We start from the raw sequence: 25375 nt of genomic DNA on the forward strand, positions 1-25375 counted from the left end.
GGACATGATAAGGTTGTTCCTACATTAGCACATTGAAGGAATGCACACGGACTTTTCTCCAGGATCACACTTTTTGCATCTATTTTCAGCGCTTTGCAGTGACACGACCGACGCCACGGAGAATGTTCATTGGAGCGATGCCCGATGGCAGTTCTAGAAGCTGAGGCGCCGAGAACGAGCACCTGTGCGCGGTCAACGTGAAACGGTCTGGCGCTCCCAGATTCCCAGAACCAGACTCGGTTTCTGCACCACGCGCGCCGATGCAATGCGACATGAAGAGAGACTGCTTCTGGTTCCGGTCGCGCGAGACAGCTGCAGCGGAAATCGCAGGTCTGTAGTATCCACTCCGCGATTCAGCACATCCATACGGAAACAATAGCATTCTTCCCCGACCTTCAGGCTGAACAACACCTCTCGCCGTGTTCGCTGTCATCGTCTCGTTTGTTTGTGGCGTCTGCGAGCCCGTTTCCGGGCAAGCTGCCGCACGCGTGTCCAATTTTATCAGCGCGCGTCGACCAGTAGGCACGCGCTCTTCGCAAACCCTCCTACAACTTACAAGAAGCAGGCTGGCGACATGCATCTGCTTATGCAGCACCTCGATCGCGACCCAATCGTCGCGCACGGCTTGACTAACATCCCTACGGCACCGCTGCCACAGCCCTGCGCCTTGACGTCTTCGGCCAGGAAGAGGGCTTCGCTAACATCGACACCAGTCAGCGGCACGCCCAGCGCCAGTGCCGAGAAGTCCCCTGTCCCCTATTTCAGACGGTAGAGAGACCCACTGCTCGAACACGAACTCGAGGGCGCACGTCGCATGGCTTCCCTACTGGGTTTCACTGCTACCGCGCCAGCCAAAACCACGCCTACTGCCCTAGTCATTGGCAGCATGCCGTCTGGCTGTGCTGCACTGGCTCGAGCACCCACAGCAGTCGCAGACGTCCCCGCGAGAGGTGCAACGAAGCGAGACCCCGCGAGATGTGCAACACCAAGCCCGTGTTGGACTAAAGTCCTACAGTCCTACTGCAACCGTTGAGCGCCTCCCGTTCCTACACCCAACTGTCAAATCTCCCTTAAAGTGCCTCTCCGCTACCACGGCACTGGGGCCTTTTCTCGAAGCACATCAACCAACCCATGCGCGCCAGCTTCTGCCTTCTGAGACTGTGACTCTCGTTTCTTACCATTGGCATTGCGCTCACCGTCAGGACCCTTCTTAATTCTTATTTCTATTGATTGACTGCCATCGTCTTCATCATGCGCTTCTTCACCGCGGTCTCCGCCCTTTCTGTCGCTTTCACCTCCGTTTCCGCACACATCGCAGCACCTTCGGGAGATGCGCCGACATTGCAAGAGCGCCAAAATGGCATTTTGGTTACCACTGGTGCGCAAGGCAACATTTACCCACGACTCGAGATCCGACAGATGAAGGACAACAACCCGAATCAATACACTCTTTTGGTCTTGGCTATGGAGCGATGGCAACAACGGAACGAAGGCGACCAGAGCTCATTCTTTGGAGTCTCTGGAATTCACGGTGTACCGAGAATCAACTACAACAACGTAGGCCGATGCAGCAGCTGTCAAGGCGCTGACGGTTATTGCACACACGATTCTATTCACTTCCCCGCGTGGCACCGTGTGTATCTTGCACACTTTGAGCAGGAGTTTTTGAAGGTGGTCAGGATCATTGCGAATGAGTACCCAGCTGGTAACGCCAGAAATACCATGGTAAATGCTGCCAATGTTATGCGATGGCCATACTGGGATTGGGCTGCGAAGCCACCGGCTGGCCGACCACACCTGCCCAAGATCGTGTCCGACTTCTCGGTCACGGTCAACGCACAACAGGGTACCCGAACCTTCAACAACCCACTTTTCCGCTACGACTTCAAGTCATCAGCTGGCATGGTCTACAGCCCATTCACCACATGGACTAGGACTTACCGCTATCCCAACAACAACGGCCCCAACGCCGCCAGTGACACCAATGCTTGCATCAACGCCTTCAACAATGTTCAACGCACTCTGCAAGATCAAGTTTACTCTCTTTTCACCAGCTGCAGGGACTACGCACACTTCAGCAACGACAACGCTGGTTCGAGCTCGACCCAATGCTCCAACAGCTTGGAGGGCATTCACAACACCATCCACGGTGTCGCAGGTGGTCCAGGAAGCCAAAGTGTCTCCGCCGGCCACATGACTTACCTGTCCAGCGCCGCTTTCGATCCCCTGTTCTGGCTCCACCACGCCAACGTCGACCGTCTGTTCGCCATGTGGCAGAGGATCAACCCAAACCAATACGGTGGCGCTCAGACTGCTCCACACAACACCTGGACCATCGCCCAAGGCTCGCGCCAGGACTCCAACTCACCCTTGACTCCGTTCTACAAGAACACCAACGGCCAATTCTGGACCACCAACGATGTGAGGGATTGGGCCAACACTTTCAGATACACATACCCAGAATTCTCCAACAGCGATGGCTCCGCCGCCTCGATCAACCGCTACATCAACGGTCTCTACAGCCCCAATGGTGGCAGGACCGCAGGCTCTTCCAAGCGTGAGGCCATGCCACAGCTGCCAGACCTCTCCAGCATCATCCCAGCCCTCAACACCTCTGTCCTCAGCGGCATCACTGATGCTCTCGCCGATGCCCTCGACTCCAACCCACTGGCGGCCCAGAACGGTTCCCTCTACCAGTACGTCGCCAACATCAACACGCCCCGCTACAAGCTCGGTGGCTCTTACAGCATCTACTGCTTCACCGGCCAGCCCGAGTCCGAGGACCCCAAGACTTGGACCACCGCAAAGAATCTGGCAGGTCTTATGGGTGTCATGGCCCAAGGCGGCATGGAGGAGAACCCAGTCATCATCGCTGGCTCCATCCCTCTCACCACATCCCTCTCAAGCCTGTTCGACAGCGGTGTCCTCGCCGGTCTGACCGAGGCCATCATCGCGCCTTTCCTCACCGCCAATCTCAACTGGCGCGTAATGGGCCCAGCCGGCACCAGCGTCGACCCAGGCACGATCGACGGCTTCGTGTTCTCCGTCGTCACATCAACCGCCAAGCAGCCAGCAGACTCCAACTCCCTCCCAGTCTACTCGCCCTTCATCGACCTGATCGATGTCACCAAGGACCAATCCGGTGGTGCCAACTCGACTGAGCAGGCCACCGCCGCGCAGTCTGGGATCAGCTCCGCCATGGATGCAGTTTCGTCGACTGTCTCGGATGTCCAGGAGGGTGTCAACTCGATGTTGTCGTCGGTAATGTAAATACGGGACAAGGCAAGGCATTGTTTTGGGGAGTACGACAGTTATTATTGGGAGACAAGACAACAGCAAATTTGTACAGCTCATCGGCTTAAGGCTCGAGAGATAGTTTCCTTTTATCCTCATTTTGATCTGATATCTTTGTGCAGCACTCATTTCTATTGCACAATTTTTGGCGCGATCAACTGCTGAACATAGCGAGATGATTAATGAAACAATCATAATCGATCAAAAAAGCCACCTCCTTCTTTTCGCACTCACTTGTTAGTGCATTGATTATCGCAGCCTTCACCAGGACAGCACATTCCCTCCATCAATTCGCTATATATGGCGCCATGCTCACAGTTCAGCATCTCCGAACCTCGGACGGAATATCGTAGCAAGCCAGAATATCTCTCACCAAACCTCTATCAAACATTCCGAATACAGTATCGCCAGCTTACACACGTGACACATCGACACTTTCCCGGGCTTACGCAATCCTCAATTGAAACATCAAAACGCCCACAAAGTCTCCGAATCTCCACAACAGAGTTCACGTGGAGGCGCAGCCGCGCAGTCTTTCCCAAAGAAGGCCGTTCCAAAGTCGTGTACCTCGTGTTTCCCGCTTCAGGAGATGGTGATCAGACAGATCAACCTGTGCAGCCAAAGCTTGTCGTGCACCGTTTCAAACAGCTTTGCCGAGATCTTCATTTGTGATGGCTAGGCCGGATTGGGAAGAGGATGTGGTCGGGTGTGGAGATTGGCTGACACGAAGATTGCCAAGGTGAGGAGGGTTTGTTGTCTACTTGAAGAAAGAAAGGGTACTTTGGGTAGGAGGGGCCGGGGGTGTTTGTGGTGATTGTGATTTGGATGTGTGGAAGGATTGGAGGAAGGATGGGTGTGTGGACTTGCTTTCTCTTTGATATGATTACATGTTTCGACTGCCAAACAATGAGGATGAGAACGAAGCCGACGCCTTGCAATGCCGACACATCGAATCGTGGACAGCCAAGCAGGAGAGTCGCAGAGGCGCACGGTTTGTGCCTGCCGAGTCGTGGTAGGGAGTGCGTGGCTGCCATGCAAGAAGTTTTCGGCGCATCGCCTGAGCCGTGAAACGCAGTGCTCGGCGGGAAGGTACTGCCCTGGTGTGTTGTGCTGTTCTGAACGCTGTCTCTGCTGTCAGATGCGCTTTGATAATGTCAGGTAACTGTAGCAATTGGGACTTGAATTGGCAACCGATTCTGCCCGAGGCCTCAGAACGGCGCTGTACTGTGATGCTGTCGAGATCCTATCTCTCTGGTTTTCTCAGCTGACACAGCCTCCAAGCATCTTAACACGCTCTAGCCTCAGAATTCCAGTAAAAACAAGAGCGATAGCGAGCCACCCAGACTATCCAAGCAGAAGCGACTGACCAGACAGCCTCGCAGCGCTCGAAGATACACGTACCGTATACCCCTTCCCTTGCCTAAGCAGCATCACATCTAAACCTCTCAGTCTACCACATCCATCAGCATCCCACATCCAACTCCCACCAGACTCATCAACTCACCCCACCCTTCTGACCCTACCGACAATAAGGCCCACACCAATCCTGGAAAGGCTGCACCCATCCCTCCGGCCCCGTCATCAACACCGCGCTCTGTGCATTCGCACTCGCCGCATAAGCCGCCTGCTGCGTAACTTCCGAATGCTGGACACAGTCTCCCACAACCTGGATGAATGTAGCGCCAACACACGCCGTTCCGTTGTTCGCACAGTCTTGGGCACAAGCTGCCAGGTCGGTGGAGGGGTAGCGGGCAAGGTCAGGGCCGATGATGTTGAGGCCACAGCCGATGAAGTATGTGAGCTCCTGGTTGTTCGCTGTGATTGTGACGTTTTTGGCGTTGTCGGTAGGGCAGGTTGGAGAGCATTGTGCCGTGGCGGAGAGGGCCAGGGTAAGGAGGGTAGTGACTGTGGTGGTGATATGCATGATTGCGATTGTTACCTTGAGGTGAGTTGGACTGTGGTGAGGGGCGGGGAAGGTGTTCAAGGCTGCACTCCTGTGGTTGATATAGCTTCGTCGAATAGATGAAGTCCTTATTATAGGCCTTCGCTAATGGATGTATTCCGGTCTTGGCTTGTTTCGATGCTTGTATCGTGACACAAAACTGGAGTCAATACGATGTGTGGCCACAACATCCGCATTTGTACAACAGGCCGGGGCGACCATCGTATGGATCCATTTCGTTTGGTCTTGCCCGCAAGAGTGGTGAGGGTTTGAGTACTGAAGTGTCGTGATATTTGGACAGCTTCCTGTGAAGCGGATTCTGAGCTGGACATGCTACGGGCAGATGTCGGGATCTACAGTTCTACAGATTCGTCCTTCGTCGAGACCCACATGTGTGGTCTAGACTGATACCTGCATTTGCAAGAATGAAGTCGTTTTGGCCTCAGGAATGTGATACTCTCAGCATGGCAAGGGATGTGCAACCCTCCAGTGCTACTTCAGTCCCCTCCTCGATTTCTCGAACGTCGCTCGATCCAGACGACCAGAGCTCAAAGCGGCTGCAATTGCATCTACCGCCTCACTGCCCTGCGACACTTGCCTCACCGAAGCAAGGACAATATCCATGCCAGCAAGCGATGCCAAGACCGCCAGCTCGCCTGTATTGCCAAAGCTCTTGATAGCGCCAGCTTCGAGTGCATCACTAATGGTGACGCCCTGGAAGTTGAGTCTACCACGCAGCTCCTGCTGAAACCACTTCTTACTCAGACCCGACGGCTTCTTGCTGTCGAGCACTGGGTAGATTGCCCAAGATGGCATGATCATCTTAACTCCTGCCTTGATGGCATTCTTATATGGAGTTTCATCGAACTCCGTAAGTCTGCCAGCGACACATTAAGTGTGACAGGCTTAAGGTCCGTATTGGCAGTTTTACCAGCAGCGCCAAGGCCTGGGAAATGTTTCGCGGTGGCAACGTAACCTCTTGATTGCAGACTGGTCACCCAGGATGCGGCGCGCTTGCCAACAATGGCAGTATCCATGCTGAATGAGCGACCTACGCTATCCGTGAAGTCTCCTTGCTCACGGAATACGTCCACGACTGGAGCCAGGTCGCCATTGGTATTGTAGTTGGAAAAGACGTCAGCCACCGTCGAGCCGGCAGATGCAGCTTCTCCGGCAGGATCATTCGATGCACCGATTGCTTTTGCCGACATTACGGGACCTCCTGGAAGACGATTGACTTTGCCACCCTCTTGATCTGTCACCACCAACAATGGAAAGCCGGGGTAGCTCTTGGACTTCTTGTAAGCATCTTGTAACGACTCGAGCTGCGCAGGAAGTTGATCGTTAATATTCTCGCCGAAGAAGATGACTCCGCCCACTTTACCAGCGGTCGTGGCGTCTATCAGTTCTTGGGGTATGGATGTGCCTGGCCAGCTCCAGATAACGTGATATCCAGCCTGTACTGCATTGCTGTCGGCCTGAGCTGCCGCAAGACTCAGCGTAGCAATACTTGCCAAGACCAACCATACCGAGCTGTTCAACACCTTCATGCTGTGTCGCTGCAATACACTCGATTTTGGAGCAAATTGTGCGAACCCCTGTCCACGAGGTCAACTTTATACCCGAGGAATCGCTGTCCAGGTCCCCATGTGGTCAGTCTCCAATGGCAGGGTAGCACCCACGTGAAAACTCTATCGTAGATTGACAGTCGATGAACAGCGAGGTCATCGGACTTCAAGGAAGCCGCCTGCTCGCTTCACTTCAAGTAGTCCGCTGTCTGCTTCTCTGTCATGCCTGGGAACGCGATGCGAGTTGCAATCCACTCGGGGCTGAAAGGATGGACAGCAGTCTGGGCATTGTGCTCTGACAGATCGCTGGGTTTGATCTCGTCGACGGTCTTCTGCCACAACTTGTTAAGAACGGCACGATTCTCTTCCCATATAAGCCAAGTAACAGCTTGCAGTAAACAGTCGGCCAGGTCGTCCAGCTTGCCTCCTGCCATCGCGACAGCGTCTTTACTCTGACGTGGGTCCAACCTGAAAGCCTCTGCAATCTTGATCGCTTCTCCTTCGAATCGCAGATCGAGGTCCGATGTCCCTGCTACCCAAGAGCGGACGATATCAACCTTGTCTTTCTTGTCAATCTTCCTGCGATCAGACATGGCGTGCGTGATCATGGTTTGCACATTGCCATTGTCCTCGTCAAATAGAGTCGGCGGCTTCAAAGACATCGATGCTGCGGATGACCAGAATTGCGCCACTCTCGCTGGACTAACTGCGAGGACGGTTGGAAACGCATCGGTCATCTTGCCTTCCTGTCGTAACGTTTCGAGGGACGCCCAGAGCATGCTTTCGAGCATGTTCACACGAACAGTCCACTCTTGGATGGCAGCAGCGCCGCCGGAACGAAATCTTTGACGCTCAATCAAAAGGGTGTCCGGTTCGTGGCTAAGCAGATCTTTCGTGACCCTGTACGCTGTTTTTGACAGCACTGCGGGGGTGAAAGAGTCTTTGGTCACTGGCGCAGCTAGCTTGGCTTTCACACGCTTAATTGATCGTTCTTGAGAAGTTTCCACGGCAATGTCCTCAGTGAAGTTGTCTGCAGCCGTCTCGAGCAGATCCATGCGTTTCCAGGAGTGCACAACCAGCGAGATCTGATTTGGCTTCTCTTTGGGCATACGAGGCTCAATAACGCAGTATGCCAGATTCCGAATGCCCATGTCCAGGCTGACAAGCCGTCGAGGAGTGTTCCCCTGTCTTTGCTGTGGAACGGTGGCCGTGAGTGACGATTGGAGCTCAGCTTTGGTTCCAGTCGTCGGTAAGCCAGTGAGATATGCCCAGTATCTGAGCTGCCAACCCTTTAGGGACGGCTGTCGAAGGATGGCCATGACGGGACAATTGCAGTGCCCGGGCTAATTGAATCAAAGAAGAAGGTCTAGTCACTTCGATGGCGCTGTCTTCGTTCTCGTAGGCTGGCTTGTCACTGTCATCGCGACTATTCCTAGCACCGCTCTCGGTTCCGTGGTCGTTACGCGTGATTGAAAGTTGATCGCGAAAGAACCGTCGCCGAGAAACACGAAAAGGGCACGGGCACGGACCACTTACGACATATCATGTGTTTGACATTGGAGCAGTGCCAATCATCGCATGTGAAAGCAGTGCCCAGCGTAGAGCCTCTGTGTCTTGATTCGTGAAGATGCGGAGGAATGTGTATGGTCGGAGAACACAGAGACACCCAGGGGCAACTGCCGACAGAACAGCCGAGGATCGGTCCGTGTTCGGCCGGCGACACGGCCCTGAGATCCAGCAAGATCTCACACTAAAACACCGCCATCTTGACGCCCTCTGTGGAGGGGTGTACAGCCACAGCAATCGTTGAAGCAGCATGTGATGCAGCACTCTCTTCAAGGCCTTGTCAAACGTGGGCTCGGCGTTGATAGGGCGCCATGTGGCCCACCTGCTACGAATCTTCGGAGCGTCCCCGTCCAGCTACCACGTGGAACGGAGGGCCGCTCTCCGCTGCACTAGCCATGGGCTTGTGTGAACCTCAGTCGTCTTGATTAGGCTGAGTACCTTCACTGATCACTACAAGATAGATCCTTGTCCCAAAGCAACACTCACCTCAAACACTGGGCATACAGCTGGCTGGAGCAGCCAGGTTTAATCTCGCTGCATAGCTTCGGAGGTAGACACCATGAAGTACCAAGACTTCGATGCGGAGGAGACATTGGCCAAATTAACCATTACTGAGAAGACTTCGCTGGTCTCAGGTACTGACTTTTGGCATTTGGCTGGGATCCCACGACTGGGCATACCCGCCATCCGAACCTCAGATGGGCCTAATGGTGTCAGAGGGACCAAGTTCTTCAATGGTGTTGCTGCAGCTTGTTTGCCTTGCGGTGAGTCGTATTGAAGCATTACCGCTCTATCGAAGTTGCTGAGAATCCCAATACAGGCACTGCACTCGGAGCGACATGGGACAAAGATCTTGTGCAGAGGGGTGGCGAGCTCATTGGCAAAGAATGTATAGCCAAAGGAGCGTCAATATCGCTAGGCCCGACTGTGAACATGCAGCGATCGCCGCTTGGCGGCAGAGGATTCGAATCCTACTCAGAGGACCCAGTGCTCGCTGGTCACTGCGCAGCGGCGGCCGTCAGAGGCATACAGTCAACGGGTGTTGCAGCTACCTTGAAGCACTTTGTCTGCAACGATCTGGAAGACAAGCGAATGTCCAGCAACAGCATAGTCACAGAGCGGGCGCTGCGGGAAGTGTATCTTCTGCCGTTCCAGATTGCACAACGAGACGCCAAGCCGTGGGCATACATGACTGCATACAACTTACTTAATGGTCTACACTGTAGCGAGAACCCGAAGCTCCTCCAGGACATCTTACGCAAGGAGTGGGGCTTCGATGGAATGGTCATGTCTGACTGGTTTGGAACATACTCCACTACAGAAGCCTTGAAGGCTGGTCTGGATTTGGAAATGCCCGGACCACCAAACCTTAGAGGACAACAAATCAGTTTGGCAATGAGCTGTGGCAAAGTGTTGAGGCACCATCTCGATGCACGAGTTAGAGAAGTTCTGAAGCTGATCAAGAAGCTGCTGCCTCTGCAGGTTGAGGAGAATGCTGAGGAGACGACCATCGATTCGCCAGAGACTGCTGCCCTTCTGCGATCAATAGCGGCTCAGAGTTTGATCCTACTAAAGAATGAAGACTCAGTTCTACCATACAAAAAGGACAAGACGACAGCTGTGATTGGACCGAACGCAGATTTCGCTGCATTTTCCGGAGGAGGATCTGCAGCTCTTCTTCCCTATTACGCTGTGACGCCCCTTGACGGTGTCAAGAGCAAGACGCAGAATATCCAGCACGAACTTGGCGCACCTGGCTGGAAGCGTCTGCCACTACTCTCGCGTGTGGCAAAGACAAACACTGGCAAGTCGGGCTTGATCATGAAATTCTACCTGGAACCACCAATCAAGTCCAATCGCACTGCGATCGACGAGCTGCACATCCGCGACACAAGTATCTTCCTGTTCGACTACAAGAACCCACAGCTCAGAACACATCTCTTCTACGCCGACGTCGACTGCACCTTCACACCTGACGAGACGGCAGAGTACGAGTTCAGCTGCTCAGTCGCAGGTACCGCAAAGATCTTTGTCGACGGCAAGCTAGTTGTCGACAACATGACCAAGCAACGTCCTGGCGATTCGTTCTTCGGCATTGGTACCGAGGAAGAGATTGGCAGTATCCAGCTCGAAGCTGGCAAAGACTACGCCGTCCACGTCGAATTCGGCTCGCTGCCCACTCTCACCTACAAGAAAGAGGGTGTGACAGCCTTCGGCGCCGGCGGAGTTCGACTAGGTTGCCACCGCAAAGTCGACACGAAAGTCGAGATCGAGCGTGCCGTAGCACTAGCGAAGAAAGTTGATCAAGTCGTCCTCTGCGCCGGTCTCAACAGCGACTGGGAATCGGAAGGCTACGATCGCGACCACATGGACCTCCCACCTGGCTCGGACGAACTCATCGAAGCGGTCATCGCCGCGAATCCGAACACCACTGTCGTCGTGCAGTCGGGCACGCCCGTTACAATGCCCTGGGCAAGCAAAGCCAAAGCCATCGTGCAAGCTTGGTACGGCGGTAACGAGACTGGAAACGCTATCGCTGATGTCGTATTTGGCGATGTCAATCCTTCTGGAAAGTTGAGTCTGTCGTTTCCGAAGCGGAATGAAGACAATCCTGCTTTCCTCAACTACAAGAGCGATGACAACAGAGTCATCTACGGCGAGGATGTATACATAGGCTACCGCTTCTACGAGAAGACCGGACGAGAAGTTCTCTTCCCCTTCGGCCACGGGTTGAGCTACACCACCTTCGACACTAAGAACCTCGCCATCAACGCCACAGACGATTCGGACGAGATCACAGTGACCGTCGACGTCTCGAATACTGGCAAAATTCCGGGATCTGAGGTCGTGCAGGTCTACATTGCTCCACAATCTCCTAGCATCAACAGGCCGAAAAAGGAGTTGAAGGGTTTCGGGAAAGTGTTTGTGGAAGCGGGCAAGACGGAGAAGGTGGAAGTGAAGCTTTTGAGGAAGTATGCGACGAGTTTCTATCACGAGGGGAAGGATGCTTGGTTGAGTGAGAAGGGGAAGTATACAGTGCTCGTGGGCAATTCGAGTGCGAACACGTCGTTAAGTGGGGAGCTTGAGGTGGTGAAGGAGTTGGTCTGGAAAGGATTGTAGACGTTCCAAAGCCGCAGATTGTCTCATGGTTGAAGGACACGGGGTATCTATCCTGACATAGACCGAAGCGCTTTATGCTGTGGTGCCACCTCCATCTACCACGCCATTGTTTGCTGTGTCCGTATGCTCTGCGCGAACACGTATTCAAAATATGCTTCGAACATCCTTAGACCTTGTTCAAGATCTTCATCGCATCCTTCAGACTTTCGATCTCCTTCTTCAACTGCGCCCTCATTCTCTGCAAGCCCGGCGCCTCTCCAGCAATCTCCCTCAACTCCTCCTTCTTGAGACGACTCACGTAAATCGGCGAGAAGAGCATCAATGGACTCTCCTCTCCGTGCAGAAGGTGATGGTTGACAGCCTGCTTGCATACGGAATCGACAAAAGTCTTGCGCGCAACCTTGTAGTACGACTTCAGGATGTCGTGAATGTCCTGGACGATGAAGTCGTCATTGCTCATGTCGTGGGCGGCGACGGCTTGGCTGACTGGGACAACTTCTTGGGTCATGCTGTCCGGGGAACCGAATACACTGTTTTGGTTGAATCGCGATAAAGGGAATGCGTTCTTCCTCATGCTGGCCATGACTTTGCCCTGGCGACTGGAATCTGGTTAGTAGGCGCTCTAGAATCGCGAGAGCGCAGAACGCGCCAAGCTGCACACCCGCAGCCTGGGCACTGCTACTCCTCTCAAGACTTGAACGTACCTCTTCTGTAAGTTGTTGTTGAAACTAAAAGCAAAGAATTCAAGGTCAGCAGGTGTCTCAGACACGCGAAGATGCCTGGCACCCTTCACTTTGCTTACCAGTGATTTTGAGTCGCCGGCGTGTTGCTCCTCTCGACTTGGAGCAGGAACTTGGTGTTTGTCATGGCCATGCCATAGCGAGTGTTGAGTTTGTCCGACATTTTGTTGAGAAGCGCTACGCGGACGTCTCGATCGGAGCATAGAGAAGCCAGGGCAGACTCAATGAACATTTGGACCATCACCTAAACAGAAGTGCATTAGCCATTGTCAGAAACCGCGTTGCGATGTCTCAGCGAATGCTATTGAGCTGGGGTTGAGGCCTCCTGCCCTTCGAATTAACTCACGATGATGTCGCTCACGTAGCCCAAGCTGATGTCTTCCCACTTCTCCGACTGCTTACGCATGGTCGTGGCAATGATTGAAGGGTTGAAGGTGCCTAATGGACAGATGTGTTAGCCAGAGTCCATGAATGGAGCGTACGGACTCTCGATCAAACCACCACTTTCTGAGCCATTGTTCAATGCTTACCGATCTCGAAACCTCTGTTCTGCAGAAACTTCTCGTGCAGCCACGGTTTGATGTCGCCGGCTTCTCGACGTAACAAGCTGATCTGCTTGTGAAGGACGTCGGCCAGCTCATCGATGTCTGCTTCCTTCCGCACGTTAAATTCGGTCTCCTCATCGGGCGGTGGAGGGACCGCATCCTCGCCATCCTTACGCAGAAACGAATATGTTTGACCGAACTTCGCCATTTCGTCCGCAAACGTGTCTTGTCTGAACCTAACAGCAGGGGCGATGCGCAGCGTCTCGTTCGAGTTGAACACAGTATCAGCGGCATAGTTGGCGGTGAGAGCAAGAGTCACTAAGCGCTGGAAGTTGGTAGCTAGTTCGGTGAGGAACGAGTTTTGCTCAAAGAGCTCGCCTCGCTCAGGCCCGAGGTTTTTGAGCTTCTTCTGCTGTGCATTCAATTGGGTCTTAATCTCTTGCTTGACCTTTCTTACTGTCAGTACGTGAAGTCTCTTGGTGGGTGAGATGATTGAGCTACCTTCGGGAACACCTTCTTCACCTGTCCAGATAGGATCTCCTTGAGTCGCAGACGTAGCGAGTTGATCCCGACCTTGTCCTTGTCGATGAGGTTCCATGGCGAAGTCGAACGAAAGAAGCTGTCCTCCAAGCTTGTGCGGTCCAACTCAGTGTCCGAGAGCTCCTTCTGGCCAGGGTTAACGATCATGTGCCAGCCAAGCTTCATGGATCGACTGCGGCCGTCCATCAGGTTTACGACATGTGACTCGGCGCCTTTGTCAACTAGGTCAGGCTTTGTAAGTACACCGAGCGTGCGATCCCCAGCAGGGTCAGCTTCTAGTGCCAGTTCGAGGATCTCTTGTGTGGCCACATCGACGTGGGCAGGAATGACAGCAAGCATGACTGACCGGGGGTTGATCATGTAGCCATGGACCATATTGCGCACCAACTCAATGTCAGCTTTGGTGGTGAGACCTTCGGTAGTGCTCTTGAAGATCCCTGGCACATCAACGACACTCAGATGCTCTTGATCAGGTCCAGAGACCTCGAGTCGCAAAATGTCGTTCGAGAAGGTGGGTGTGCGCTTGCCGTCTTCACCGGTCTTGGAGAGACCCATCTCGGTATGTACCTGCGCGTGGAGTCAGCATGTGGGCGTGGGTGGTATGACGACAGCAGCAAACTGACCTCCTTCATGATCTCTGTAAAGACAGCGGAGTCGAGTGACTCCACGTCCTTCTTGTACGCCCGGACTCGCGCAGTATGCTCGGGTGAAGCGTGTTGGTCGGGGATGATCGAGACGACGATACCCTCAGATGCCTCCCTACGGAAGACAATCTGAGTGGCGAAGCGGGTGCATAGTCCGCTGTCGCGTGGTAGAGGCTTGTTGACGAGACCTTCCAGCACGCTGCTCTTGCCGGAAGACTGGTCGCCCACGACGACGATCTGCGGCAGATCAACCAATTCGCCAACACCACAGGCGAACAGCTTGTCAATCTTCTCGAGCATAGCGGGCTCGGCCAGGCCGTTGACCTCTTCCTTCTTGTTTGCCGCCATTGTTGGTGTCGACAAAGTTGTGGTGGCAGCCGGGAAGAGTGGCTTGGAAAAGGGGGATGGCTGGGCGAAGCGAATTTGCGTCGGTGCGAAAGATCCCATCTCTTCGGAGTTCTGTTCGGGGGCGACTGAGGGAAAAGGTTGAAGTTCCAGTGACGGGTTAAAAGCGCTCGCCCGCAGCCCGCACGGCTATATATGCAAACGGTCATGCAGGTTCCCGCATTTAGCGCCGCAGCACATGTGAGGCAGGCACGACCATTCACAAAGCAGGCCGCGAGACAGTGTGTCTCAACGCGCGGAGCTACGGTGCAGTAGATGTAAGTCAACAGACTCCTGCGGGAATGTTATCGTGCTGTCACTCGTACCTGCCTCCGGCGTTGCAGCAAGGGTCGAGCGTTCTACCAGCTGTAGCTTTCCTCCACGAACGCCACTACAGCCTTCTTGTTCTCCCTAGCCAGCCTCGAGACGATGACTCGCACATCATCAGCCATACTCGGCGGCCCGCTGACAACAACAGCAGTACCATCGCCATCGCGACCCTCCTCACGAATCTCTCGCTCGAGTATCGCCTTCAGATTCATGCGCTCGCCATGCGTTATGCTGACCTCTGTACCGGCAAAGGCAGGCTCTCCGAGAGTATCACGAAGAGCATTCGCGAGGCTCGGTGTCCGCACGCCCCAGAACAGCTTGTTACGTCCAACCTGGCTCGAGAGGAAAGGTAGCACGGCAGTGATGCCAACGCCGCCAGCAATGCAGATGAGGTTCGGGTATGATGACAAGTCGTGGGCGCCCACCAAACTCTGACCGTAAGAAGATTCGACAAGGAGCGAGAGAGTCTTGCGGTCGCGTAGCTTCGACGTGAGTCCAGGATGGGTCCGAATAAAGAATGTCAGGCCGCCTTTGCAGGACTGCTGGTTCTGTGTGGACAAGCTGCGCGATCGAGCTGGAGAGCCCGAGGCAGAATCAGACTCAATCGCTTTAATCTCGTGCGCAGGCATCTTCTCATCGCTGACCAAGGCAGATCGTGGTGGCTGTGAAGTCTGATGCGCCTCAAGACCTCCGGCGATAGAGAAGGGATGATTCTCCCACACTCTCCATGTCAGCGTTGGAAAGTATAGGTAAGCTTGTCCGCTTGTTGAGACGCCAGGAATGTCAAGTCGTACGTAGTCTTCATCAATAATGGTGACGCGACCATATCTGACTCCATTCCTTGCAATTCGTAGGAACCGCATGAGGCGATCGGAACCCCAGAAACCAAAGGCGATGTAGAGCCATGTCTCATAGCCCCATTGGAAGTTGAAGCGCAGCACGACATGATAGAGACCACCAATGAGAACGAAAAACGCCAAGACCTGATGCCACACCAAGAAGAACTCGTATGCCTTTTGTCGTATCTTCAAGGCGGAGAGCGGAAGCATGACGACCAGACCAAGCGTTGCGACGATGCCCCAGATCCAGTACGGCAGCTTTGATTCAGTGGCATGTTCGTGCGTGTCGAGGTAGAGCTTGAGGAGGATGGCAGAGTGAAGGCATGCCTGTAAAGTGGCAATGACGGCGATCCAGCGATGAAGCAACAAGTAGGTAGAGTGCGACCAGTTGGTGACGTACAGCAGTATATTGTTTCGACCGGCGTACAAGATCAACAGAGCCAGATTGACGAAGCTTAGGACACCAGTGCGGTAGGAGACTAGAGTCGCAACTTCGATGGGTACCGTAGCCCACCAGGCATCGGGAGTCTTGACTTCGTACCCGAGTGAGCAGGCGAGGATGTTGATGATCCAGATATACGCGATGAACAGTGCTTGGCCTCGTGTGGGTACAAGCAAAGTGTTCGCAACTGGTACGCGGTGCTTGATGCCCCAGGCCGGTGGGTCAATGAAGATGGCATTGAAGCGAGTGACGAAGGTTCTTGGAAATGGAACAAATCTCAATAGTGACGTTGCGATGGGGATCCCAGCCCCAGTGAGCAGTAGTATGAGGCTGGCAATGATTAGCGCTGGCTCAAAAGCGAGTGAGACCATGATAGCACCTACCCTAAGGTCACATGCATACGTTCATTCTTTTCGAAGACCGAGTCTCCGTGGAAATTGGCGAGCCAAGTCTCGTCCTCTACAAGGCTCGGCTCCATGAGCATCTCCTCCGACTCGGTCACATTCGTTGGCGGGTTGACGACAATCTTGGCCAGTGACTGCTGGTAAGTTTCCTTCGGCTTTGGCTGGCCAGGTACTCTTCCCGTGACTCGACGATTCCACCACTGCTCAATCGTGTAGATGGGTATATCTTCACAATGCTGCGAGATGCAGTACGCCAACGATTGGAGGTACGGGTCGTTGACCGCGTAGCATGATGGCGATGGCGGGACCTTCTCTGCGCCCATCCCGGCCATGCGTCTCATGTGGGAGTGGTCCTGGTTGTCGCCTTCGCATTCGAGTGAGTACGCCGATAAGACATCGCGACATGCTGTCGCGCACGCCGGTTTGTACATCGTGATGCCTACTATCTTATCAGCTCATACCCAGCGTCACCGTGTCATGGGGTCCTTACCATATCCAACAAAGCCAGAGCCTGCCAAACAGAAGTGTGTCAGCCATACTCAAGAATCACATGGCAATGCCTCCGTAGGTGGTGCCAGACGGTGCCTTCTGCCATTCAGTGCCTACCTACCTCGTGTTCCCTTCGAGCAAAGGACTGAGGTAATGAACAGCGTGAGCAGGAGCCAGTGTGCCTTGCATATCGAATGGACAGCCATGGCGAGAGACGAGGGCCAGGGCCTTGATGGTCAACGAGCTTCGTTGAGTAGCTTTCACAGGTGAGATTGTCTAGTATCATATACCAACGATCCTTTGGTACAACCGGTGACTGTGCTGACCCTGCATGTGCATCTCGCGTGCTCACAAGCTAGTCTCCCACGTTTCGATCGTACACTGGCGCTCTGCTCTGCCGAAGAAGGCGTTGTTGTGGAATCGCGATAGGTCGAGCATGCTGCGAGAGTTTCCCAGGACATCTCTAAACTTGCTCAATCGCTCTCGAGGCGTTCCTTGGCGGAGCAGGAGCTCTGCGTGGCATGGGAGGAGCAACACATGGAGAATCTAGACCTCACCTGTTGACTGATCAGGTCATATGTACTGTTTGAGCACGTACTCAAGGCATGCCAGGATGGTCAACCTGCTGCACTTCGTATCACAGTGTGCTGCCGTCTTGGACCCAAATGATCAACGTGCCTTCGCTGACTTCCGCCCACCTGCGTGAGTCCATGTATACTCGCGACGAGAGCTGACTGCTACCAAGAAGCAGCACCCGACGGCACAACGATCTCGACCTGGTAGAAAGATCATCGCCTTGAACTTGCTCAACAATGCAGCCAGTCAGTCCCGCTCAGTGTCCTTCTCCTTGCTTCGGCAATGCTTCCCTGCATCTCGCCCGTTTTCTATCGTGCAATCTTTACCGTGTACCGTCAGTTCATCACAAGATACCACAATACTGCTTCGAAGACCAATGTTCTAGGAACGCGTCGTGGAGAGGATCGTTTCGTTGCCGGGGCTGGATGAGCGCGGTCACCGCCGTATCAGTGTCGAGCTACAGGGAACGACACCAGGAAGAAGAGACGTTAGCGATACGTGCAAGAGGAGAAATGTCGCGGTCTAGATGTATAGCACGGATGAGAGAAGGGAGGAATTGGAGATCGAACACTGCCAGGATATATGTCTCTATAGAATAGTACGCCGTACTTGCCCTGACAAGGGCTTCGGGCCGGTCATCCGAACCAAGCTGCCGAGGAACTTCAGCATGAGGCACAACATTCTTTCCCGTATATTTAACGCAAGGAGCCCTCGATGCTATCGAAGACAAAAGCGTCAGAACCTATCCTATAACTCCCGCTGAGGCTGCTTTTGATCTCAAGAGGTGCCTTGGTCCTCGAGACTTTTATCCAAGAATCCGACCAAACTCGTCTCAACCTCCGTGCGCGGCGGATACCTAGGTAGCTCGCTTCCCTCCCGCTCCTCGTCACCCATACGACATGACCATCATTCACCTTCCAGGATCCATACAGTAAGTCCTCTTTTGCCGCCTTCTCTGCTCGCTCCGTCTCCAGCCGATACACTTCATCATCATACTTGGACAACTCTGTATCGTAAGCCATCGCAGCCACCATTTCATTGTGCGCGACAATCATTTGCTTAATTCTTCGCTGTGCTCTTACCATTTCCACGTGACGCCTCATTTTCTCTTCTTGCCGTAGCGTATGCAATTGTTTAGCCTTCGTTGCACACCACCTGGCGCCTTCCCCGTTACCTTCAGCTAGGAATAGCCTCCTGAAGAACTTGACAATGTCTCTCTGCGTAGAGAGCTGTACATTCTGGAACTGGCCACAGTCTTCGCTAAATCTCACCCAGCCTGTTGGTTCATCTTGCCAATATGATATGCCTTTGGTTGGCTTGGTCTTGTCTGGCGAATGGCGCTTGGCAGCTATGCAAATCCGGATATACCAATCCATCCTGTGGATTCCGTACGAGTCCGGCCACCAGAAAGGACGATGGTCTGAGGTCCTCCAGTCGCTCCAGTCGTCATAGCGATTATGATAAATCGTGGAGAAGAATTGTAGTCGAGGGTGTTCGGCTATGGCATGGACCCACGGTATGTCCGTGAAAGGGTAACGGAAAGGGGTTCGTTGAACGATGTCCTCCACGGACGTACCAAGCGACCATCCTGATAACAAGTCACGGATATCAAGACGAAGGTACCGCAGATTTGGTAAAAGAGCCAGGATCTCCTGGACATACATTGTGATCCCTGAATGCATTTCCCTCCTCTTTAGATCGAGTGTGAGACAGACCGAAGTAAGCAAATTCCTCCATTCTTTGGTCACAGCCCTAAGGAGCACGACATCGTCCTCTCTAGCACGAAAAGCGAAGGTCCTTTTCCGGAAGTACGATCTCAGAGCCACGGCCCTGCACTGCTGCGATACGGCGAAATAGGGATGTGAGGGCCAGAACTCACGCTTCCCGCTGTGGCGGTTGAGCAAGAACAGCTCGCGGAGAGTAACATCGCGTGCATCAAAGAAGTCAGGAAGGCCTTGCTTGCGGAGTCTGATCCTGCGGGGCTCAGAGTCGCGGAACACTTCGTCAAAGATCAGTCCTTGGATTTCAGTGGGTAGGCGGAGAAAGCGTGATGGCTGTTCATGCCCATGAGCATCTGATCCCTGAAAAGGCCCGAGGGCGCTTGCTATGTTGAACTTGAGATTGCGAGCCATGGGTGTAGCAGCTCCAGAGATAATTTTGATGGTATAGGCAGAAAAGTGGTGTGAGAAAATCTGACAGTGTATATCGAGACGCGGATGTACTGCTTGATGGCAGAGGACAAAGGTGCGCCTTATGAAGTAGACTTAAATTTGCACCCAGACATATTGGGGACGAGGTGTCCAATGAGCAGCTTGAGTATCGTAGCGACGCTTCGTTCTCGATTGGCCGGATGTTTCGATTGTCCTCAAAAGCAGTTCTTGGCAAAAATGCGGATCATGACTTGCCTATCCTAGGCCATTGTCTAGTCTTCCGAGCAATGAGTGGCCACGCGATGCGACGCAAGCTTCTACGGATTGTTTGATTGGGTTGCCACAGTCGCTGCTCCAGACGCTGATGCTTCAACAGAGCAGATCAGGGAAAGGGCATAATGAAGGGACATGTGGTGGGAGGCGCGTCTTGCTACACTGCACATCTCTATACCTTTGCAGGCGCCCGATAGCTCCGTGAATTCCCTGGTATATACGTCCTGAGATCAGAAGCGCAATGGTCGGAATAAGCCTTTGGGTCGACGGGGTTTGTCCAGATAGCAGACCGGTCATGGAGACGGTCACTCCAGAGGTTTGTTGCTATACTTCACAAGTATGGGTTGAGGTAGCGATCGAGTGAAGAGCGGAGCGGACGCAGGAGAGTCGCTGAACTCCGACCGTGCTGCTGGGGGCTCTGAAACATCCAGGTCACCAAATATCGTCAAACGTAGGACCGATGTTACTGTGTAGTCCAGACCAAGGCCAGGGTGTACTCACTGTTCAGAATCGAGGATCGATGCATCTGGGCATTTCGTTGCAACGTCCATGTTCGTTGAACACGAATGGGGGAGCCATGCCTCTGATGTGGCAATGTCATTGAGCAGTCATCGGCAAAGTCCTTCAGCTACCATTGCCAGCAGGATCTGAAACAACGTCCACTTCAGACCAGCACTCCAACATACTCCGCCCTTCCCTTGCCCTTGCCCTCCAGTGTAGGCCACTGCACCAGAAACCTGTCCACGACCCTACACAGCAACCATCCGCTCAAACTCAACCTCTTGACTCTCGCCCAGCTCTCCACATATATAGTCCTCATTTTGCCCCTCGTCATACAACCTCCGATATTGAAGAACCTGAGCATTACACTTGCAAATACCAGAATCGTCGCAGTCGCAGGCCCATTGCATAGCATGAGATCCGGATGACCCCTCTTCCCCAATAGCCCCAAGCAAACCCCCAGACATCGAAGGGACGACACCGGCGCGGTGTAGAGAGGCTGGTAAATTTCCCTTGCCCTCGGTACAACCTCAACATTCCACAACCCAACACCCTCTCCACCCTGCGCATCGGCGACCTCCCCCTCAAATTCCCCAACCCTCTCAGCTGAGATGCTATCTCCCGAACTTATGACCCAAGTCCTCATCGGAAAGTCTCTCCATGCCAGTCTCACTTCACTATCCTCCTCGTTCACAGCCCGGCGGAGCATCGCGATCATCTCTGCCGTGTGGCCGCCGGAGCCGAGAACGATGAGGAGGTGTCGCGGGACTTTGACGGGTTCATGCCTGCGGCGTCGAGGCTGGGGTCGGTCGGGGTTTAAGATCGTGGAGAGGCGGTGGTAGATTAGTGGGAGGGAGAGGAGGGCCAGGGAGAGGAATGTTGCGATCCAGGCTGCGAGGTCCATGGTTGAGGGTGAGTTGTGGGGCGGCGGGGAGGTTGGTTATCGTGGTAGCATTTTGAGCGTGGAAGGATGGGCGCACCGGTGGAAGTAAGGCCGGGGAGGTGTTGTCGTGTGGGAGAGATGGGAAGGTTGCATGAGGTATTGATGGGGCAGTAAGTAAAGCTTGATTGGAGACATATCTCAATCGGGCATCGAGCTCTGGTGAACACATTGATGGTCACATCGCGGTTGCCGACATTGTCAATCCAACATATTGAATGTTCTTCTGGTCACTGCGATCGCTATAGCAGCACAGGAAACACAACAGGCGTCACCATGGGAGCCGGCTACCAACACCCACCAGCATGGGACAGCGGCCATCTACCAGTCGGCGAAGTTCACAGGCTCTACTACGAACAATACGGCCAACATGATGGCAAACCAGTAATCTTTCTACACGGCGGTCCAGGCGGAAGTACTGCACCAGACAACGCCGCTTTCTTCGATCCTGATATTTATCGAGTCGTGCTTTTTGACCAGCGCGGTAAGTAGTAGAACGTGGGCAGAGATGCAGTCCAGAACGTACCGTCGATAGTCACCAGATGATATCACGACTTCTTCGGGGAGACAGACGTTGATTTATGAATAGGCTGCGGCAAATCAACTCCCCATGCCGAGCTGCGGGAGAACACGACCTGGCACCTCGTCGCCGACATTGAAGCCCTCAAAGCTCATCTTGGCATCACCAAGTGGCACGTAGTCTTCGGTGGTTCTTGGGGCAGTACACTGGCTCTCGCATACTCACAGACTCACCCTACCAGTTGCGGCTCGCTCGTCCTGCGTGGAATCTTCGCGATGCGGAAAGTCGAGACAGATTTCATGTTCGAAGATAAGGGCGTTGCGATGATCTACCCAGAGTTGTGGGATAGGTTTGTCAGTCATCTGAAGCCAGAGGCGAGGAGCGATCCGAGAGACGCGTACTTGAGATTGATGACGGCTGATGATCCTGCCGTGAGTTTGCCAGCGGCCAAGTTATGGAATACACTGGAGATGAGTGTCAGTAGGGTCGAGCCTGCTGCTGAAGATGTTGATAAGGTTGAAAATGATGCGTGGGGTATTGCTCATGCGAGGTTGGAGGCGCACTACTTCGTCAATGGGGGTTTCATGCAGGATGGCGATCTGTTGAAGGAGGAGAACGTGGAGAAGATTAGGCACATTCCATGTAAGTCTTTGGCTCGACATGATGTCTGCTGGCGAGAAGTCTTTGATACTGATGGACAACAGGCAGCATCGTGCAGGGCCGTCTTGACCTGGTGTGTCCGGCGAGGACGGCTTGGGAGCTGCACCAGCTTTTGCCGCAATCAAAGCTGTACATGATACCTGTTGCTGGTCATAGTGCGAAGGAGCCGGGCACTTATTCGAAGTTGATTGAGGTGTGCGACGCGTATGCGAAGGATGACTTTTGAGGGTTGTCGTCCAGCACTGACGACGTTTCGACCTTGCTGATGACCTGGTAATGATGACTCGGCCTGGTGCGTGATAGCGAAGGAACAAGTAGTCAGTCCAATGATCTTGATGAAAACATGGCATTCTTCCAACAGTACGTGTTATCTCATTGGTTGTTGGTGCGTCCAAGTTTTGCTGTTGATTCCAGAGTTGTAATATGACACTGGCACGGCGCCCTACTTTGGAGCCATTACGGTCAGTCGAACATACCAATCTTTCAACAGCGCATGTGATCTCGTGAGTAAGTGGTGTGTCGGTGAATGATAGGGACGCGCTTTCCGCGAAACAACGCGTACCTGCGTCATTTATTAAGGTTTACGCCAAAGCACGGCCTCTGCCCCGCCGCTAGCTTCACAGCCGCGATTGCTCGAGCTCTCACCTCCAGCCTGAAACTCAGCCAGCATTTGTCTTCACGACATCACCACTGCGACAAGTAGTCTCGAGACGTTCGCCACGACATCATCACCACACCCGTCTCTGCCTCACTTGCTGCATGTACCCTGACAACAACGTTGGTCCAACGCTACCAACCGGCGACCGACTTCTCGAAAGTAGCACTGCCACGACGGCACACACCACCACCGCAATGGCCGACTCCAACATGGACGTAGACATGGACATCGACTTCGATCAGGAAGACCCAGAGATCGCGCGCATGCGAGCCGAGGCCGAACAAATGCAAGCGGTACGCCATCGAAACGACCGAAGGGGAGGGATGGAGGACTAACAACATGTGATACTTGTAGTTGCCAGAGGTTGAAATGACGACTGAAGCCATGGCCATGGATGCCGTGGAGGAGGGAGAAGTGGGTCCGAACGAAGTTGTGCCCAACAAGATTCACATCGAGGGCATCGAGTCACTCACCACGAATGACATTGAGAACTTCGCGAACGACAACTTCCCGACGGATGCGCCCGTGAAGATTGAGTGGGTGCATGACAACTCTGCGAACATCATCTACAGGACGAGCGAGGCTGCGACGGAGGCACTGCGACAACTCGCGACAGCACACCCGGAAGACCCTCTGGAGTTACGCCCAGCTGCGAAGCTCCTTACGAACCCCGACATCGAGCTCTTCGTGCGACGAGCAACCTCGGCAGATGTTAAGAAGAAGGGTGCGGCACGAGAGAGTAGATTCTACCTCAATCACCCGGAGTGGGACCCAGAGAATCGACCTCGAGGCAGCTTTCGTGGACGAGGCAGAGGACGCGGTAGAGGTCGCGGAGGACGATACGATGAGCGAGCTTCTAGGAGGAGTTCCGGCGCATCGGAGTCGTTCAATGTTGACCTCTACGATGACAAACCACAGGCAAAGATGCCAGAGCGACAATTGACGGAGGATCTGTACGCAATGCGACAAGCCAGGCGGTCGGAGCGACAAGACGAGGACTTGATCACAAGCAGAAAAGACGGCCGACTACGCAATCGAAGCGCGTCGCCTATGCATGATGGCGATGGACGATACGGGTTTAGAGATGACCAGCCTCAGCGCCGTACTGCACGCTACAGATCCCCACCTCCTCCCCGCCCACGCTCGAACACAGACAACTACGGCGCTCGTGATAGCATCCGTACTGAGCTTTTCCCCAACAAGAAAGGTAGCGCTGCACTCGGTCGCAGCAAAGACCCAGTCGAACTCTTCCCAGGCCGCTCCTCTTCTCCAGCAAACGGTAAGGCCGATCTCTTCGCCAACAAACTCACCAACAAGCGTCAGCCGGACGTACATCCCAACGAAGTGGCGCACGCCATCGGTAAATGCACCCTGAACAACAACCACGTAACGTTTGCTCACAACACCTCAGATCGACGACCGAGCCACCGTAACGAAGACAGCAAGCCCCGCGACCTATTCTCCCGAATTGACGGCGGCAAAGGGCTCGCCCTCAAGCCCAAAGCCGGCATCCTCAGCGAAGCGAACGAAGGCGACAGCGGCAGTGGTTTCAGCATCAAGGGCGCCGGTGGCATCAAGGACTTCAGCGTTAGAGGTGCTAGCAGAGTTGCGCCGCCTGTGAGGGAGCCGATGCCAGCGAAACCGGACCTCTTTGCGAACAAGATGAATTCGAGGCGGAGGCAGGCGGAGGACTTCTATTAGGAGAAGGATTTCTACACCGCTGCCCCTCGCGGTGATTCACCTATAGAGAGTGAGGACGAGCGAGATCGAGCTCCACCACGTGGACGAGACGAATATCGACCACGCTACACCGATCGCTATCCCGATCAGTACACGGACGATGCTGGCTACGATGGAGATCACAACGAGAGCTATAAGAAGAATCGTCACATCCACAAGGACCGCCGGTCGGATCGCATGGTGCATTAGAGGCCGAGTCACTTGGCGTGATACGCTGCGACGGCCGCAACTCTCGAACTCATGATCACGCGACCCCACCACTCACCATATTCTTCTCCCCTCAAACACCATAACGGCCTTGATCAGCATATTTTATCATAACGAGGCGGGCGATCATTTTCTTTGGGGCTTCAGCGAGGCGTTGAGGAGTTTGCGTTCTGTAAGCACTGTACCGTGCCACATCATCCTGCATGGGAGAGTGGGAAAGGAATGGGGTTAGAGCCTTCGATTAGATACCCTAAATGAGAATGCCCAGTGCTCTGAATGCTATTTTCGACAGTCTCTGATCAC

The 25375-nt window shown here is 53.9% G+C and overlaps 10 protein-coding genes across 10 annotated transcripts; 4 read left to right on the top strand and 6 right to left on the bottom strand.

The window, feature by feature from the left end:
- Positions 1-1251: 1251 nt before the first annotated feature.
- CLAFUR5_13723 (Tyrosinase) lies at positions 1252-3270 on the top strand (the record flags this gene model as incomplete). The annotated part of the gene is made up of 1 exon (XM_047912871.1): positions 1252-3270. One exon carries the CDS (start codon positions 1252-1254, stop codon positions 3268-3270), a length of 2019 nt encoding a protein of 672 aa, XP_047768527.1.
- Positions 3271-4813: 1543 nt separating this feature from the next.
- On the bottom strand, positions 4814-5218 carry CLAFUR5_13724 (uncharacterized protein; the record flags this gene model as incomplete). Its single annotated transcript, XM_047912872.1, has 1 exon — positions 4814-5218. The coding sequence occupies one exon, from the start codon at positions 5216-5218 to the stop codon at positions 4814-4816; it is 405 nt and encodes a 134-aa protein (XP_047768526.1).
- A 510-nt stretch (positions 5219-5728) lies between these two features.
- On the bottom strand, positions 5729-6786 carry CLAFUR5_13725 (uncharacterized protein; the record flags this gene model as incomplete). Its single annotated transcript, XM_047912873.1, is given in 2 exon segments — positions 5729-6113; positions 6125-6786. 2 exon segments carry the CDS (start codon positions 6784-6786, stop codon positions 5729-5731), a joined length of 1047 nt encoding a protein of 348 aa, XP_047768525.1.
- Positions 6787-6992: 206 nt separating this feature from the next.
- On the bottom strand, positions 6993-8123 carry CLAFUR5_13726 (Cruciform cutting endonuclease 1, mitochondrial; the record flags this gene model as incomplete). Its single annotated transcript, XM_047912874.1, has 1 exon — positions 6993-8123. The coding sequence occupies one exon, from the start codon at positions 8121-8123 to the stop codon at positions 6993-6995; it is 1131 nt and encodes a 376-aa protein (XP_047768524.1).
- Positions 8124-8929: 806 nt separating this feature from the next.
- Positions 8930-11490, top strand: CLAFUR5_13727 (putative beta-glucosidase I; the record flags this gene model as incomplete). Its single annotated transcript, XM_047912875.1, has 2 exons — positions 8930-9134; positions 9191-11490. The coding sequence occupies 2 exons, from the start codon at positions 8930-8932 to the stop codon at positions 11488-11490; spliced, it is 2505 nt and encodes an 834-aa protein (XP_047768523.1).
- Positions 11491-11656: 166 nt separating this feature from the next.
- Positions 11657-14406, bottom strand: CLAFUR5_13728 (Interferon-induced GTP-binding protein Mx1; the record flags this gene model as incomplete). The annotated part of the gene is made up of 7 exons (XM_047912876.1): positions 11657-12089; positions 12195-12218; positions 12293-12474; positions 12577-12668; positions 12761-13223; positions 13277-13882; positions 13939-14406. 7 exons carry the CDS (start codon positions 14404-14406, stop codon positions 11657-11659), a joined length of 2268 nt encoding a protein of 755 aa, XP_047768532.1.
- A 296-nt stretch (positions 14407-14702) lies between these two features.
- CLAFUR5_13729 (Ferric/cupric reductase transmembrane component B) lies at positions 14703-17053 on the bottom strand (the record flags this gene model as incomplete). Its single annotated transcript, XM_047912877.1, has 4 exons — positions 14703-16284; positions 16338-16797; positions 16849-16869; positions 16969-17053. 4 exons carry the CDS (start codon positions 17051-17053, stop codon positions 14703-14705), a joined length of 2148 nt encoding a protein of 715 aa, XP_047768531.1.
- Positions 17054-20510: 3457 nt separating this feature from the next.
- CLAFUR5_13730 (UDP-N-acetylglucosamine transferase subunit alg14) lies at positions 20511-21251 on the bottom strand (the record flags this gene model as incomplete). The annotated part of the gene is made up of 1 exon (XM_047912878.1): positions 20511-21251. The coding sequence occupies one exon, from the start codon at positions 21249-21251 to the stop codon at positions 20511-20513; it is 741 nt and encodes a 246-aa protein (XP_047768871.1).
- A 210-nt stretch (positions 21252-21461) lies between these two features.
- On the top strand, positions 21462-22693 carry CLAFUR5_13731 (Proline iminopeptidase; the record flags this gene model as incomplete). The annotated part of the gene is made up of 3 exons (XM_047912879.1): positions 21462-21771; positions 21877-22449; positions 22512-22693. The coding sequence occupies 3 exons, from the start codon at positions 21462-21464 to the stop codon at positions 22691-22693; spliced, it is 1065 nt and encodes a 354-aa protein (XP_047768872.1).
- Positions 22694-23226: 533 nt separating this feature from the next.
- CLAFUR5_13732 (uncharacterized protein) lies at positions 23227-24826 on the top strand (the record flags this gene model as incomplete). The annotated part of the gene is made up of 2 exons (XM_047912880.1): positions 23227-23418; positions 23480-24826. The coding sequence occupies 2 exons, from the start codon at positions 23227-23229 to the stop codon at positions 24824-24826; spliced, it is 1539 nt and encodes a 512-aa protein (XP_047768873.1).
- Positions 24827-25375: the final 549 nt, after the last annotated feature.

Source organism: Fulvia fulva, chromosome 12 (assembly GCF_020509005.1).
Source record: "Fulvia fulva chromosome 12, complete sequence".
NCBI classification, from domain to species: Eukaryota; Fungi; Ascomycota; class Dothideomycetes; order Mycosphaerellales; family Mycosphaerellaceae; genus Fulvia; species Fulvia fulva.